Source organism: Fundulus heteroclitus, chromosome 11 (genome assembly GCF_011125445.2).
Source record: "Fundulus heteroclitus isolate FHET01 chromosome 11, MU-UCD_Fhet_4.1, whole genome shotgun sequence".
NCBI classification, from domain to species: domain Eukaryota; kingdom Metazoa; phylum Chordata; class Actinopteri; order Cyprinodontiformes; family Fundulidae; genus Fundulus; species Fundulus heteroclitus.
The window spans coordinates 37,772,137-37,788,685 of record NC_046371.1 but is presented as its reverse complement, the minus strand read 5'-3'; the positions used below and the strand labels follow the sequence as shown (position 1 = coordinate 37,788,685).

General features: G+C 41.5%; 1 protein-coding gene across 6 annotated transcripts in view; it reads right to left on the bottom strand.

Annotated features, from left to right (window-relative positions):
- The window catches only part of robo3 (roundabout, axon guidance receptor, homolog 3 (Drosophila)), a 272,135-nt gene that overhangs the window by 103,155 nt on the left and 152,431 nt on the right, over nucleotides 1–16,549 (bottom strand). For all 6 annotated transcript variants that reach the window (XM_021319309.2, XM_036143483.1, XM_036143480.1 and 3 more), the window contains exon 2: nucleotides 2,926–3,252. In XM_021319309.2, coding sequence (XP_021174984.2) covers nucleotides 2,926–3,252 — 327 coding nt within the window. The remainder of the gene's footprint in view (nucleotides 1–2,925; nucleotides 3,253–16,549) is intronic.

The window sequence follows — 16,549 nt, the reverse complement described above, 5'->3', positions numbered from 1 at the left end:
TGTCATAAACAGGAATAAAACATATATAAGTTGCACCGGACCATAAGTATTGATTTAGAAATTTATTTTACACATTCCAACACTAAAAGCTGACATTTAATCTGGTAAACCAATTTATTAAATTACACAACTGCATCCACAATTAGCTGAATAATATGAAACATATGGAGGATGAATGGGGTAAATTAGCAACTCCAACCAGCAGGTTTTATCCAGCGCGTTTATATTGGACCAATTCACAACACGTCATCTCAAGGCAATTTACAAAGTCAAATTCAATCAAGTCAGATCCTCCAGGTTGGTGAGAAAGTTTCCTCTCTAAGGAAACCCAGCAGGTTGCATCAAGTCTCTCCAAGCAGCATTCACTCCTCCTGAAAGAGCGTAGAGCCACAGTGGACAGTCGTCTGCATTGCTGATGGCTTTGCAGCAATCCCTCATACTGAGCATGCATGAAGCGACAGTGGAGAGGAAAGCTCCCCTTTAACAGGGAGGAGAACCTCCAGCAGAACCAGAACCAGGCTCAGTGTGAACGCTCATCTGCCTCCACCCACTGGGGCTTAGAGAAGACAGAGCAGAGACACAGAAAGCTCAGAAGCTCACATTGACCCAGGAGTACTTTCTATGTTAGAGAAGACAGAGCAGAGACACAGAAAGCTCAGAAGCTCACATTGACCCAGGAGTACTTTCTATGGTAGAGAAGACAGAACAGAGACACAGAAAGCACAGAAGCTCACATTGACCCAGGAGTACTTTCTATGTTAGAGGAGACAGAGCAGAGACACAGAAAGCTCAGAAGAACGTGTTTACAACATATCAGAGATCAGGAAGCGTTTCAGGAAAGAACCCCAGATATCCCTCTCCTCTGCAACATCCTCCAGCTCATTGTGGGGGATCCCAAGGTGTTCTAAGACCAGCATGTGGAAAATAATCCCTTCAGTGAGTTCTACGTCTTTCCTGGGGTCTCCTCTTGGTGGGACATTTCCAGAAACCCCCCAAAGGGAGGCATCCAGGGGACATTTTGATTGGATGCTCAAACCACCTCAAATGATCCCTTTTGATGCAAAGAAGCAAAGCTCCCTCTGTATAGGAGCTCCTCACCCTGATCTAAGGCTGTGTCCAGCCCACCCACATAAATGAGGATGATCGCAGAAACCTGGTTAATAAATGAGATTTTTTTCTTATTGTATCAAACATTTTTAAGGTTTTTCTCTTAGAATATGTCACACCGAGGGGTAAATGTCCATGTGCATCCACCGCCATTGCTCGGAGGCCATATTTGCACCATTCTTGCATTACTGAAAATATTCTTTATAAACAGCCCCGGGGCCGCACTTTTTATAGACTGAAAGGCACTTGGCACATATTATGAAAAGTTATTCTTAACACCTCCACCTACTCCACCAGTTTGGTTTCCAAATACGGGCCAGACTCTGGAGAGCCCACAGCTGATGTTCCTACAGAAACAGAGCAGGACTGAAGTGAAAGCCTTCAAGAGGCAGGTAAGGTGATGGACACACTTCACACATCTATGCTGTTTTTGGAAGGTGGAGGATGATTCACACTGGTTTTCTAGGAAGGCAGATGGAGTTTGGTGTGGATAGAACAGTGGGGGTGAAGCCTTTCAGGAAAATGGATGCCTTCTCATAAAGTGTTTGACAGCAGTCACTGATTTCACTGAAAATATCCGGCCACAGCCTGAAGTTAAGGGAACACCAGAGCTGGGGCCAGTTTAAGAATTAGTGTTTGGTTTACAGAGCTGACTTCCAGTACTTGATCTGAGTAAACACACAGCACACCTGTATCCTAGGCAAGGGTGATGTGCACTGTTGCATTGCATCAAGACAGTGTTGAGTTTGAATCCTGACCTCTGTGTTGCCATGTGATGGACTGGTGATGTGCAGGGTGGTCTGTGGCTAAAAGACAGCTGGAGACGCCACCCCAGCCCCCAACAGTCAGCATCATACTGCTGAGACTAATGGTGCCAGCTCAGATGTTAGGTCAATGATTTGCTAATCACAAAAGCAAAGCAATATTAACACAGGTATCAGCAAACATATTTCATTTTTCAATAACAGATGAAAAGATAGACTAGTCAGACTCAGACTGACTTGCAGTTATATTTAAAGGGAGAGTTGCTCTTTCAAGTTTTAATCAGAAATGTTCACAAGCAGCCTTTCTCTGGAGAACCCCCCCCCCCAGAAGAACCACAAAGTCCCATCTGACAGGAGTTTGTTGTATTTTAAGCAAATAGCATCTGCTAGTGAGAAGCTGCCAGCTGACGTTGTCCCCACGTCCTGTCCTGTCCCTGTTAGACAGTTTCCCAGCTTTCCTGTCCAGTGGCGACAACTGCTATCTCTGTCGCCTGAACTGGCTGTCATCCGTGCACATTAGCAGGGCCGGTCGCAGCGTGACAGCAGGCCAGGCTCTGCGGAGCGGATAAAGATAGGATGTGGTGTCAGAGGCTTCAGAGGGGGGCTGCCCAGAGATCTGACACCAAGGTCGAGGTCTGTGATTCAAGTTAACTGAGCCGAGTGAGGCCCCTGATAAGAGAGCAGGGAGTCCTTTGAAGCGGAGTCTGCGCTTTCTGACTCTCACAGCATGGCTAACATTATTACCTGTGAACTATATCTGTGATTTCAATCCTTTCTTACAACACAAGCCTCCGGTAATTGGACACCGGTTATATGGACAGCACTTCAACACCTTATCTTACCTACGCACAAGCATACTTTCACACTTCAATCTTCATCCTTACTGTGGCTGATTTTCTCTCGTTCTGCATTTCAGGAAAGCTTTTAGAGTAGGAACCTTCCCCATGGGGAAGATCTTCATTTGAAACATCTGACAATCATTCTTTAAACCAGTTTTATCTTTTCCTACCGTTGTGCTTACACAACCTAGCAGCTTAGCTCTGGCGTGACTTACTGGCCACCTCCAGCGATGCGTTGCGACTGATGGCCTCGCCCAGGTAGTTGCGTGCCAAACACACATAAACGCCTTCGTCGGGTTTGCTCCTCCTTCCGTGCACAATTCTGAGGAAGAAGAGGGAGCCGCTGGGCAGCAGCATGCGGTGGGATCGAGGGTCCTCCCGATCCGTCTCCACCCGCTCGCCATCTTTGTACCACTCTACTGTGGGCGTGGGCCGCCCCTCGGCCTTACAGTTGAGTGTGGCTGGTTCTCCCTTGGACACGATTAAATCAGACGGATGCTCGATGATCCGAGGAGCAGCATCCTCTAACCTGGGACGAGATCCTGACCAAGACAGGAAGAAAGACAGGATTAAAGGTGGACTCGTTGCCATGATGGAAAAGCAAATATCATTTTAGAAAATGCGGAAAGAATGAGAGACTGATGTAACACAGAGTTGAACGGTGCCATTTACGCAACAGTTGTGCTTCCGGTTTAGAGCAGGACCTTTAGATCATTACGAGACAGATGTACAGAGTGTGGCAGGGTGCAAGAAGAACACACATGACCTCCTTTAAACATCCAGACTTACACACACAACTAATTACAGACAAACATCTCATTTTAGACTCTAATTTCATGGTTAAAAAAACTATCTATGAAGACAGTTAAACTCTCTGCATCCACTGCAAGGCTAAAATATCACAAGCTGCAAATCCTTAGTCATGAATTTGGTTTCTCCACAGTGGGAGGCAGATGAAGGTAGATCTGGCTTTATTCAGCTTTAACTGCGCCCCGTCTTTCCTTCTCAAACTAAATCTAAATCCTGAACACAAACTCAGGCATCCATAGGTGTTAACCATACTATATTTTATCGTGCCCGCTAACTGACAGCATAATACCAACAGCATGTAAGTCATGCCAGAGGTTTTTAGGTCTGTTCTTGAGGACATTTTGGATGTTTCCTCTTCCCTTTCACCTTCCAAGCTATGCTATTTTATAGCACAGTCTTCTGTTTCTCTTTGGGTCCTTAATCAAGCCTTACTGACCACATCTTTGTTTCAGAGCATTCACTAAAGAGATATTACCTACAACTCATAAAGGTGCCATTAGAGGTTAGGGGTAACTCTCACTGGCTGGCTGGCCATTTGCCCCGTAGTTAATTAGTAACCCCAAACCACTTCCTAAATGAATACATCTTTTCATACAGACTGCTATGAAAAATGTATAAGCTATCTGTTCATTTATGTTGTTATTTATGTATTTTAATTAATTATAGAGATTATTTCAATTATCTGAGGCTTTTATCTTTGTTTGGCTCAGCTTAGAAGTATGACCCGATCTGACCCCTGATCAAACTAAAACAGCCAAAGGTGACCTAAAGAGCTGATATACTGTATGCTGGAGTCTCAAACCCACATTTCCTTACAATAGACTATACAGTGAAGATTAATAACATCTTTTTAGTTTGAGCCTAAGGAAATTCCTCTAGGGTCTAAAGGTAATAACTGAAAAGGTCCAGTGTGAAAAGACCAAAACTGCAAAGTTATTTGATGGTGAAGGAGAAAAATGACCAGCAACCCTCACACTCTCCAGCTCAAAATCCAACATGGCTGCCATGGCTAGAGCGGTGATACTGAAACTGTCTGGGTCTGCAGACACAGGCTTCTCCCCCGGGTAGGTGCTGAAGTTGGTTAGTGACTCCAGTGATGATCTTTTTCCTCAAGCCTGTTAGTTTGTTTTCAGTCAGTTAACACACACACTAAAAGTTTCACTTTTTTTTTTTTTTACATTTTCCAGGATATTTGTTTGGTGAATGTGAGGCAGGCCTTTGTGTTCTTTTTGATCAGCAGTAGTTTAAACCTTGGTAACTCTCCCATAGAGGCCATTTTTACCCAAGTCATGTCAAGTTTATTTATATAGCACATCTATATAACCGCAACGAGGCGGTTCACAGTGCTTTACATCATGAAAACATAAAAACATCAAACACATCGAAACACGTCACTATTGTTGATTACGACTTCTAACCTTAAAGTACTTCTTGATTCTGAGATCGACCAACTCAGAAATACATGCATTAATCACCATATTTAAAAAAAATGTGGCATTAAGATTGTGATTGCGCCGTTAAAGGTTTTTTTAAGGACTAAAAATTGTCCCTCGGCGACCGCTAGGCTGAAAATCCACCATTCAGGTCATGTGGTACGATGACGTAGTTCGTAGATTTAGTCCAGGCTACGCTACAGAGAGTTCAATGGAGTACACAACGACAAGTTCAGATGGTGATTCACAAAGTGAAGATTTTAACACGAAAGACAGCGCAAGTGTCTGTTGCGATTCAGGTGAGTCTGAGAAAAACATTTTAGGAGAATAAACGGGAAGGTTTGCTGGTGTATAACTGGAATCGAACAGAAAGGGCTGTGGGTCTATCCCCACCACGGCTCAGGGTTCTCAGGGTAGCAGGGCTGAGAGGGAGTGTGGAGAACGCGTCGGGACTTTTTGGGTTCTGAAATGTGTGTAAGGAGACATTATCCTTGTTGGTATTTGACCAACCATAAACCACACACTTTTTAGCCATAATCCGTCTATTTGTGTTTGAGAAAGCGGGTTTGCAACCAGGAAGTAACTTGTTGCCATGTCAACAGATCAACGCTTGTCAACGAATGATGTCATCGGTCACGTGACACCCAGCTCAACATTTTTTATGAGCTTTCCGCTAAAAAGCCTTAAAAATCCACTTTGTCATCTAATTTTTTTATTTCTTTTTTCTTGGTTCATGATAATATATGAACTTTCTAATATATAGCAACTTGTATGATCTCAGAATCAAGAAGTACTTTAAAGGGTAACAAATCAACAATTTATGCTAATAAACTGTTAGCATGGTTGTCTTATAGTGCTGTCCATATATATTGGTCAAATTTTGGCAATTTACTGCATATTTGTTAAAAAATCCACTTTTCTCTGCCCTCCTAAGGTTCAGTGGGTGTCTTGCATTGAATTTCAAATCAGTATTGCTATTGGTTCAAAAGTTTTTTTGACGTCATTTGGAGAACCTGACGCGTCAGCAGCTCTGCCACTGTGGGGTATAAAGGCAGCGCCGTCTTGTGCCTCCATAGCGAGTTGTTATGCAGTCCTATTGATTTTCAGGTTAGCAATGAATTAGCTTAGCATTGAGTTAGTTTAGTTAGGATTTATTTCGCTTTTACAAGTAGCCCAGGCCACGCCCAGCCCTCACCCCCTGCTCGTTCCTTGGTTTGCCACGCACCTCCTCCACTTGGCAACGTTTTCAAGTATGAGATTGGTTGGAATTAGTACATTTCCTAATCACATTTCCTTTCCCAACAGGGTATTTTCTGTTGATTTTGAGATCGTTTATCCTACTTCATCCTGTCAGAAAAGTTGTATTTAAGTGAGTTTTTAAAATTCCTCAAGTCTGGTAATAATCAGACCTGGGTTAGGCTGATGAAACCGAACTCAGCTTTTAAAACATATTGAGGGTTAATTCATGATTTAACCTGGGGCATACAGTATTTTTCAGACTATAAGCACACTTTAATCCTTAAATTTTCTCAAATATTATGGTGCGCCTTATAATCTGGTGCACCTTATATGTGATTGCTGTTGTGCTTAGTGACTGATTTTATGTGGTATGATGTGGTTAAATGTCTTTTAAAATATGTAAGTACGACTACGCAAGTTAGCAACGAACCCGCTCCGCTCAATGGATAATCGGAGCATTACGGTACACTGTGTCACTACCTGATCAGTCCCATAGACATCATATACGTAGACGTGTCATTGGGCGGGTTCTGCCTATGCTGCGATGCGTCAGAGCGTCCGCCACCTTAAATGTGGCAAATCTGCAGTTACTCAGTCACTTAAACAGTATTAGAGGGACTTTAATCTCTGAATATACTTTGTATTCGTAGTATTTTTGTTTTTGTAATATTACAAGTTTATTTTCGTATCCCTTTAGCTTCATTCTCCTGAATTTATTCTCCTAAAGAATAAAAGTATTTAAAATAATCTAACCTGGTCCTATTACTCCAGGAGTGAAATAATTCTGCAAACTGATTATTCTGGAAATGTTCCCCTTAATTCTCATAATATGACGTTTTTCTCATAACATTATCACTTTGGTGTTTGTTTGTTTTTTTTACTTTATTGACCTAGGACTTTTTTTCTCACATTATTAATTTTACCTCTTTAATACTCCCCCAAGAAGTCTGTTCCTAAAGGTTCACATATGACACGGTTTTATGAAATAATGAAGACCACAATGTTTAGATTTAACAAATTGATCCTTATATTCATAACACATACACACACATATATACATTTTATATATATATATATATATATATATATATATATACATATACATATATATATATATATATATACTAATCCTTTCTAAGGTTTTGGAAGATTAAGAACTCATCTAAAGTGCATCTCGATGATGGGGATCTAGAGAATAGTGTGATGGCCTTCTTTCAATGCAATGACCCACACACAAATGGAGACACAAACAAAAATGGTCCAAATGCACCGTACTTGGTAAGAGACTGAGTAGAAATACCAACTGGGCTTCAGCCTGCCACTGTCAGAGATGCACTCAAAGCATCCCCGTGAATCTCCATACATTTTACATTATGCAAAACAACCTACCTTGAAATACAATGGAAAAGAAAGTATCAAAGCAGCACAATCAAATTACAGACCTTAAGAGTCTCAGTCAAAAGTTGAAAACGTACATTTTAAATTTTAAATGTAATATTTATTTACATTTATCAAAGTGTAGGATGTTAGAATAAAGGGGGGTACACATACATGTATTTCCTCCTTTTGTTTGTAAAAAAATTTAAATCATGTATCATATTCCTTCCATATCACAATTATTCACAACTGGTCAGTCGCATAAAGTATGTTGTGCTTGTAATCAGTGTGTAAAGTTCAGATGTTTGCAAGGCACTCCTCAGGTAAGTTACACAAACACAAGACTGTAATCCAATCATCTTCTAGTATGTGGCGTTGTCGTCCTCGGCAAACACAACAGAGGATACAAATCAAATGTGACCTATTGCTATCTATAAGTATAGTTTACAGTGTATAAATCAGGGAAAATATATTCTTTTTAGTGCTTGTCCTCGAACATTTTTGTGAGTTTTATCTGGGCTGTTCACCTAAATGTCCTGCATTGTATATCCATCAGGGTAGAAATAAACCACAGTGGTAAGAGCTCGGCAGAGGAGACCATTTAAGAGCTGACTCATAAATTTTACAGTGTGAGCAGCAGTGAAGCAAACTGTGGAAATCGAAATAAAGGTTTTCTAAAGAGGACCAGACGAACACTGGGTTGGGGGGGGGGGGGTGAGCTAAGTACCAACAAGGAATGTCCAAATGGAAACCACTGAACACCATGTCTTATGCTTGGCAACCAGAGAAAGGCAGGCATTGTGAAAAGATCTCTTATGCCAAACTAATAAACTCGGCCATCTGTATATTGGATATCACCAACGTGTCCAGATCAGTCAAGGAAGTGGAGGAAATTGTCACTGCATGTATTACTATTTAGCAGACTTTCTTTAACCCTGACCTTTGCATCAGATTCCTTTATGCTACTGGAGGCTGCACATTAAACTGACAGTAAAATCCTACTAATCTGCATGATAGAGACTGACTGCACTGACACACATCTCATTTCTCAGAAGAGCAGTATTCCCCAGTCACTCAGCTCAAAGCGAGTGAACAGATAGGGACAAGGCTTGAAAAGACAAACTCAAATCCAGTTAAGGAGACAGCTGGAGTCTGCAACGCATTGAGAAGAGTTTCTAATATGAACACTATGAGCTCTCTAAGGACCTCTTAGCTGCCATGCATGACTCTCTACAGCATGGCAGTAACTTTAAAAAATACATATGAGCTAATGAAGCCACAGGGATCCAGCAGAAATCCAGACTGAAAGCCCCATTGTGTTTGACGAGAGAGGTGCGTAAAGCAAAGATGAATGAAATATAGCCAAAAGGAGATAACCTCTGATTTCAATGTGAAATCTGGCTGCTGCTCAGGAACCAGTTGTCCCAACATCACAATATCAACTTTTCAGACCTATGTCTACGCTGTTATTTAGAACTATGGTGATCAATGTGTGTTTTATATGCATACATATGAGTATCCAATGCGACACGGTCTGTAGAACCCTCAGAAGTGGAGGCAGATTGTTCCACAGCCGTGGGGCGGCAGAGGAAAAGGCCCAATCTCCCATGGTGTGGAATCGAGTCCTGGGAATGTGTAAAACGTCAGAGTGCATGAGGGACAGTAAAGAGTGAGAAGCTCTTTTAAACAAGATGCCGTGTTACCATGCAGGCACTGGAAGGTAAGCAGAGAGGTTTTGTAGATGATCCGGGCAGAGATGGGAACCAGTGAAGAGAACGGAGAATGGAGGTAATATGATCATGTTTTCACACTCTCATCAGGATCCTGACAGCGCAGTTCTGAACATACTGGAATTTCTGTAGATTCTTGCCAGTAATCCAGATGAGATGTGCATTGCAGTAGTCAAGCCTGGAGGAGACAAAGGCATGGACGAGCCTTTCTGCATCAGACCGGGAGAGTGAAGGCTGAAGTTTAGTTATACTTCAAAGGTGGAAAAGTCAAATTTTGCATATGTGCTTAATATTGCTTTCAAATGTGAGCTGTGGATCAAAGATGACACCAAGACTGGTGACCGTACTGGAAAGTGAAATGTTCTGGCCAGAGAAGGTAATGCTGAGAATCTTTTGTTGCTGAATCTGATGTGAAGCACCAATTTGAATCACTTCCGTTTTTGGGCTGTTATGGTAGAGAAAATGTTGCTGAATCCATGCCTTTATCTCCTCCAGACAGGCTGTAAGAATTGGCAAAGTGGCTGACAATGATGAAGATTGAAAGGGTGGGGTCTCAGACACATTGCTACCAAGTCTAAGGTACAGTTGGGTATCATCAGCATAGCAATGGAATGCTATCCATGGCGGCTGATAATATGCCCAAGTGGTACCATGTACACATTAAAAAGCAGAGGTCCGAGAATTGATCCTTGAGGCACACCACAGGAGACAGAATGACTCAGGGACCTGGCACGACCAATGGAGACTAATTCTGATCTGTCCGACAAACAGGACCGGAACCACTCCAGGGCAGTACCAGTGAGTCCTACCAGGTGCTGTAGGCAGCCGAGAAGGACACGGTGGTTAACAGTGTCAAATTGTGTGTGTAAAACACACACAATGTAAAACTTGCAGGTCTCTGTAGAGCGAGGTGACATGCTGGGGAGCAAATTTAGCCATTTTAATCAGCTGAGTTGGTGCAACAACACATTATTATGTACCAGAGACCTAAAAGTTACTGCTGACGTCTTTAAGTTCGGTATCTGTGTTTCACACCATCATGTTTAATACGGGCTAACTGTTAGCAGCTAGTAACAGTAATAAACTAAAGAGCTACATCCCAGGTTTTTTTTTATTGAGTCAAAAGCCATCTGTAAGTCAATATTTCAACTGCTTCAAACGTTGGATGGATAATTATACACTGAACAGAGATTATTTAAATAAATGTTAAGATTTATCTAACATTTATTGTTTTTGTGAGAGCAAAAGGGAAAATTTTTATAGCTATTTTGCATTGTGACCACCACAGAATTAGACAGACAGTAGATGTACTGGTCATACCTCGACTGGAATATTCCTCACTGGTTACAGATGTCTTAAAGCACTGGACTGTGATTGGTGAAAATCTCATTCACCTCAAAATATAACTAGTTGTTTATTGTCTCTTGCCAACTGACTGTATCATTATGAATCTAATAGAAACACACCAAACAAAAGCCCAAATTGTAGACATTTCTTTCTGTCCAGTAAAGTGATTCATGCCCAAGCTGGGAGAGCCCCATAAGCATGGTCCCATGCAGCCCTTAATGCCCTGCAGCGCATCGCTTTGACCAGGAGCTGAACATGCAAACTACCTGCCATTCATTCATTTTCAACCAATCTCAAAATCAAGATTCATCAGGGTTTTTTATTTTGAATAAACCAAGTATAGAAAAGCTCAGGTGGTTAGCTCATACAATGTTGTCTTATTCCCTTTCAGACCCTTGCCTGAGTTTAAAAGGTGCAAAGAATAAAGGCTAGCACTCACAAAGCAAGGTTTCCATCAAAGTAAAGAAGCAGCCAGTTTATTCAGTTAATTCCACTTCAGCAGCTCTGCAGCCTGAACCTGCTCCTCCTACCTGCTGAGGCCAACCTGACAGACTGAACTTCAAAAAGACTTTATCACAAACAGCAGCACTCTGTATTTATACTATATTGAACCATCAGGAGAAATACATACACAGAATAAATCACTGTCAACTTCAAAGTCCTTTCAACTGCAGAACTAAAGTAAAGGAGAACAAAATCTAAAAAGGTGACAGAGAAATAGAACATAGCAAAGAAGTGGCCAGAAATGAATGAGAAGAATTTAAAACAAAGCAGCCAAGAGCATGACCTACTACTATGGTTCTACTAGGCTATGGTGAGTTAGCAAAGTGTGAAAGCACAACTTGGTCTCTTTTAGTGGATTTACAAATGTGTCAGCATATCCTGCTGTTAAAAAGAAAGTAAAGAGGACCAACGCTGATATGTCCAGCTGACAGGCAGGCCCCGTCCTGCTAACTTGGCGGCCTTATTTCACCAACTACTAAAGCAGACTTTCCTCTTTAAGCAGATTCAATCCCTCTGAAAAACAATTAGAGCAACATTCACAAGTTCATTAAGTCCCAGCATGTTATAGCACAACTGATCTGATGAACAAATGATGCTTAAAGGGGATATATTATGCAAAATTCACCTTTTGCCCATTTTTGGGCTTCCATTTGGGTCTCTACAGTTTCTAGAAACAGTGCTGTAGAATGGCTGTTCAGCATGAACATGAGCTGTCATTTAGCAGAAGCTAACACTAATAGGCTACTGATAGCTCTGTGTCTATTTAGAAAAAGTTCTATTTAGAAACCACTTGCTGGTTGTGCAGGAGGCTCCACTTCTTTACTTCTGTGTCTGACTCATGGTCAAAGATGTATGGTTGTACCATTGTGCATCTGTTCAGAGCCATTTTCATGCATAAGTAACTATAGCTTTAATTAATAAAAACTATTAAATAAAGCCGGACCGAGCCTGACCCTCTGCAATGCCTTGCAGTAAAGCAACTTTAAGAGCCCCATATTAGAAGGTTTACTCACGTCACATTTGAGCCTCGGCAGGTTTAGCGTTCACTTCAGTGAACACCAACCTTCATACTGTATTCCCAGTGACATTACAGTCTTTTCCCTCTTGGAATCATATATATATATATATTTCTTTTTCACTGGATCTTGGACCATTCTGCATTGTTTCACTGGCAGATGCTAATAGCCGTTAGCCGTTTCTTTGTTTATCCCTTGCTGCACATTTGCAGTGTTGTACTTCCTCTGTTACTAAAAAAAAAAACAGGCTTTATGTGCTAACAAATTGAGCAAAAACAAAGCATAAAACACCGAAATAATAACTAATATCCCAGCAGGATGTGATAATTATTCATGTAAATTTTGTATGCAACCAGAGTGAGCTACTGACGTATAAATAAAAATAATGTGCTTATGCACCTTTAAACTGGCCAAAAATAGCAGGGTGTCACATCGACAAATGTGTGGCACATTTTGTGACACTAAAATCCTTCCTTTAAAGTCAGAAATATTCCTCTGTTATCAAGTCAAAGGTAAGCTTGTGATTTGATACACACTCTTCATGTGGCGGCCTGAGGCAAAAACCTTGACAGAAATCACCAAAACATGACAAATAAAAAGAAAGCAGCATTAATCTAAGTTCTTAGGTAAATGACGGAGGAAATCAAGGGGCACAGACACAAAGTTCATTTCAACATAATTTCACTTGACAAGCTATTTGTTTGGGGTGACAGGCTGTTAAATGCTTTTTTCTGCACATCTGCAGCTCTGAATGTAGAAATGCTTCCAACAGCGTATCTTTTCATTACAGTATGTTACAATCTCAGACCGTGTTCTATTTAGATGATGGTCTGACTCAAACATAATCCAAAGAAGGGCTTGTTTGTCTATAGGTACAAGGTTCAGTTCAGATTATCTTATCTACCTGCTAGGAATCCTACCATTAATCCTTCTATGCGTCCATTCATTCATCAACATGTTAAAACATCCATCATCCATCCATCCATCCACCCATCCACCCATCCATCCATCCATCCATCAATCAATCATTAAAGCTGTCTAATGAGTGTTTTTGAAGTTAGGAATAAAGCTGCATCCCATAATTGTATCCTAAACTGGATCAGAATGTCGGAGCTCAGCTTCAAAAGACATACAACATTGACGCTCTAACAACTCATCCATTTTTCAAGTCCAAAATGGGACGAGACATGTCTGCTCCTTATCATTCTGTGTTGAAGAAGAAAGATTAACCTGTGCTCTGGTTTAGCAAGCTAAATTAAGGCTAAGCTGAGCTCATGTAGATAGTGTACTTAACCTACCCAGTCCCTGCATTTTACTCTAAAGACATAGCTCTTATCGACCAGCAGTTCACTTCACACTGAAATTCAAGTGAAAGAGCAAAGAGAGGACCTGCCATTGGTGAACAGGAAGAGGGAAGTGGGGGGATGGTTCTGATCAAAGGCATGGCAACAACTTGCCTATTCCGCGCTCTTGTACAATTCTTTTCAACATGTTGGCTTATAGAATGTGCCGTTTTAATGATTTATCGCCTCCTCTTACTCCTCTTCTTGATTTTCACAGAATCCAAAGGAATTAATTTGCAAAATCTGCATTTAGAGTTGGATGTGCAGCAGTAGGGAGAGGTGGGCTACAGAGCTTTCTCCTACTCTGCGACCAACTGGGCCCAGCACCATAATCTGAATGAGAATACATGAGGTTCCCGTAAAGCCCCCCCACCTCCTCTTTCACTGGGTCAGAGTTGATACCGAGCATCTAAATAGGTTTAATCTGCAGTGACGTCACAACAGTAAACTACTTATTTCAGTCCAGTATGAAGAGGAGATGCAGAAAATGAGGGTGAAAAAAAAACAAGTGAGGTCCAAATACAAGTTCAAACTGCTTCTTTTCCAGCTCCCCTTGAAACGGCGTCCTGTGATCACAGAGCAACTGAGGCAAAGCTTGGAGTGTTTGAGCAAGCCGACCAGGCCAAAGCTTGAGCAGCTTGCTCTTCCAAAAGGTACAGACAGTTAAGCTGATGGACTATTTTTACTCAGAATAGTGCCTCTCTGGTAAATAAAAAAGGTCACAAGACATGGAAGGTGATTAGGCTTTGACTTTCATTCCTGTTCAAAGAACAACCCTGTAGATAGCAGCCAAATTATTTTCCCTTCTAGACAATCAGAAAAGCTTCAGAGTAGCAAGGAACATTTAAACATGAGGTCCAGTAGTTGTCAGGCTGTCATATTGTAGATTCTGGACAGTGTCTGGTTATCCTCCAGGAATCAATCAGTAGCTGGACTCAACTTTTACCAAACACCTTATCATATATTGTATTCCACATCAAACGATAACACCAGATTCCGTCTGTCAACAAAAAAACCAAGTGTTCAATATATATACCAAAACAGACAAGTTTCACTACTGGTGCTAAAATAACATGAGCCTCTCTCATAAAACTCTTTTTGCCATATGTGTGTTTTATAAAAGGGCCGAGTCAGTATGTTGGTTGAAGTCAACACACCGATGTTACACCCTGAGTCACAGTGTCCTGACAGAGCTGACTGGGCTTCAGCCAAAGGTGGCTTCTTCTGTTGCAGCGAGGCTTGAACATAAGACTCTACCTGCAATAGATGTGTTTCACCCTTCAGGAGTTTTCTGCCACAGAGGGTTCTACATCCACCCCATCCTGGATTCAGTTTTTGGGAGGAAATATTTCAACATGATTTCATCTTCTTTGAACAAAGAGCACATTTTTCTGAGAATGAATTTCCTTCAGCCAGCTAACAGGTGGAGGGTTGCTGCTGGTACCAGAAAACTTCTTTCACATAAATCCATTATGATCTGAACACTGAAGACTTCTGAATATCTGGTTTATGCAGTGTTCTTGTTCTGAATCACATCCTTTCATGCAGCACTGCTTTGAACGACGGCAATAAGCTCTATTCAAGTATGAAGATCTGAAAATTAGCTATTTAAAATAGCTAATTTGTCACTTTGGCTGTAAATTACATTCATCAGATTACCAAAAATGGTTTCAGACAGTTTTCAGAGCTATAATTCTGACATGTAAGTCAAGTGGATGAAGTGATGTAAAAAGGAAGTCTAAGGGCCGGACAGATCCAATCAAATCAACACAATAATAATGAGAATGGCTGCTATAATTACTTAATCAACAACCAATCATCAAGCTGAGACGCCGACACAGGGACACAGGAAAACATGCCTTCTTAAGTGCCTCCTACCCTCCAGTCACTCCTTGTATATCAACAGCATAACACAATCAGAGCTGTCCCAGTAAGCATCTCTTTTCACATACGCAGCCGTCGCTGTCAGCTCTGGAGTCAGTCATAGACAGCTGCTGTCAAAAGCTGTCGGCTACAGCGCCATCCTGATCCAGCAGGACACACAGCCATCCATTATCAGCCGGCTTGATCTCACACTGAGCCTCTAAGTGTCAGACTAACGCAAATATTTCCAACCTGCTGGTACAGTCACAGTGGTAACAGCAGCACCTCAACCCATGAGTTTGTTTCTTTTTTCCTTACGCTGCGCTGCCCAGTTTTCTCACAGCTTCAAAGTGGACTCCTGTAGGGCTGGCAGAGCACAAGGTTTGCTTGGCTTGGTGGAAGTTTTGGATAACGGTAAAATAAATGGACTGAATTTATATAGTATGACCTGACTGTTATCAAAGCATTTTACACTACAGCCACATTCACCCAGTCACACTCACTGACGCTCACACATTCATACACCGACATGCAGATCAGTAGGACACTTAGGGTTAAGTGCCTTGCCCAAGGGCACATTTACATATCTTAAAAAAACGTCCTCATTAAAGGACTTCTGTATTTCCAAAAAGGACTGAGACAGATGGTGGAAATTTTGCAAAAGGACTAATTCAATTAATTTAATTCATATAGCGCAAATTCATAACGTGTGTCACATTAATTCCCTTTAGACAGTAAATTTTTTAAAACAGTGGTCGCCAACCTTTTTGAAACTGAGAGCTACCTCATTGGTACAGAGTTATACGAAGGGCTACCAAGCTACCAAGTGTGAATAAACAGGAAGAGTAATGGAGAGTAAAATAAAGTTTTAGATGCAGCTCACTGGTGGACTGTGCTTCTTTTAGAACAGGCTTGTGGGGGCTACATGTGGTCCTCAGTGGCTCCTTGGTTCCTGCGGTCCACCATGTTGGTGACCCCTGCTCTAAAACCATCCTGATAGACTGGTCCTAACGTTTTTTTATCTAATTAAACCCAGCAGATTGCATCAAGTCATTAGCTTACAGCATTAACTCCTCCTGGATGAGCGTGTAGAAACAGTGGACACCCATTGTGCCACTGACTTTGCAGCAATCCTTCACACCGAGCATGCATGTGGCGACAGTGGAGAGGAAACCTC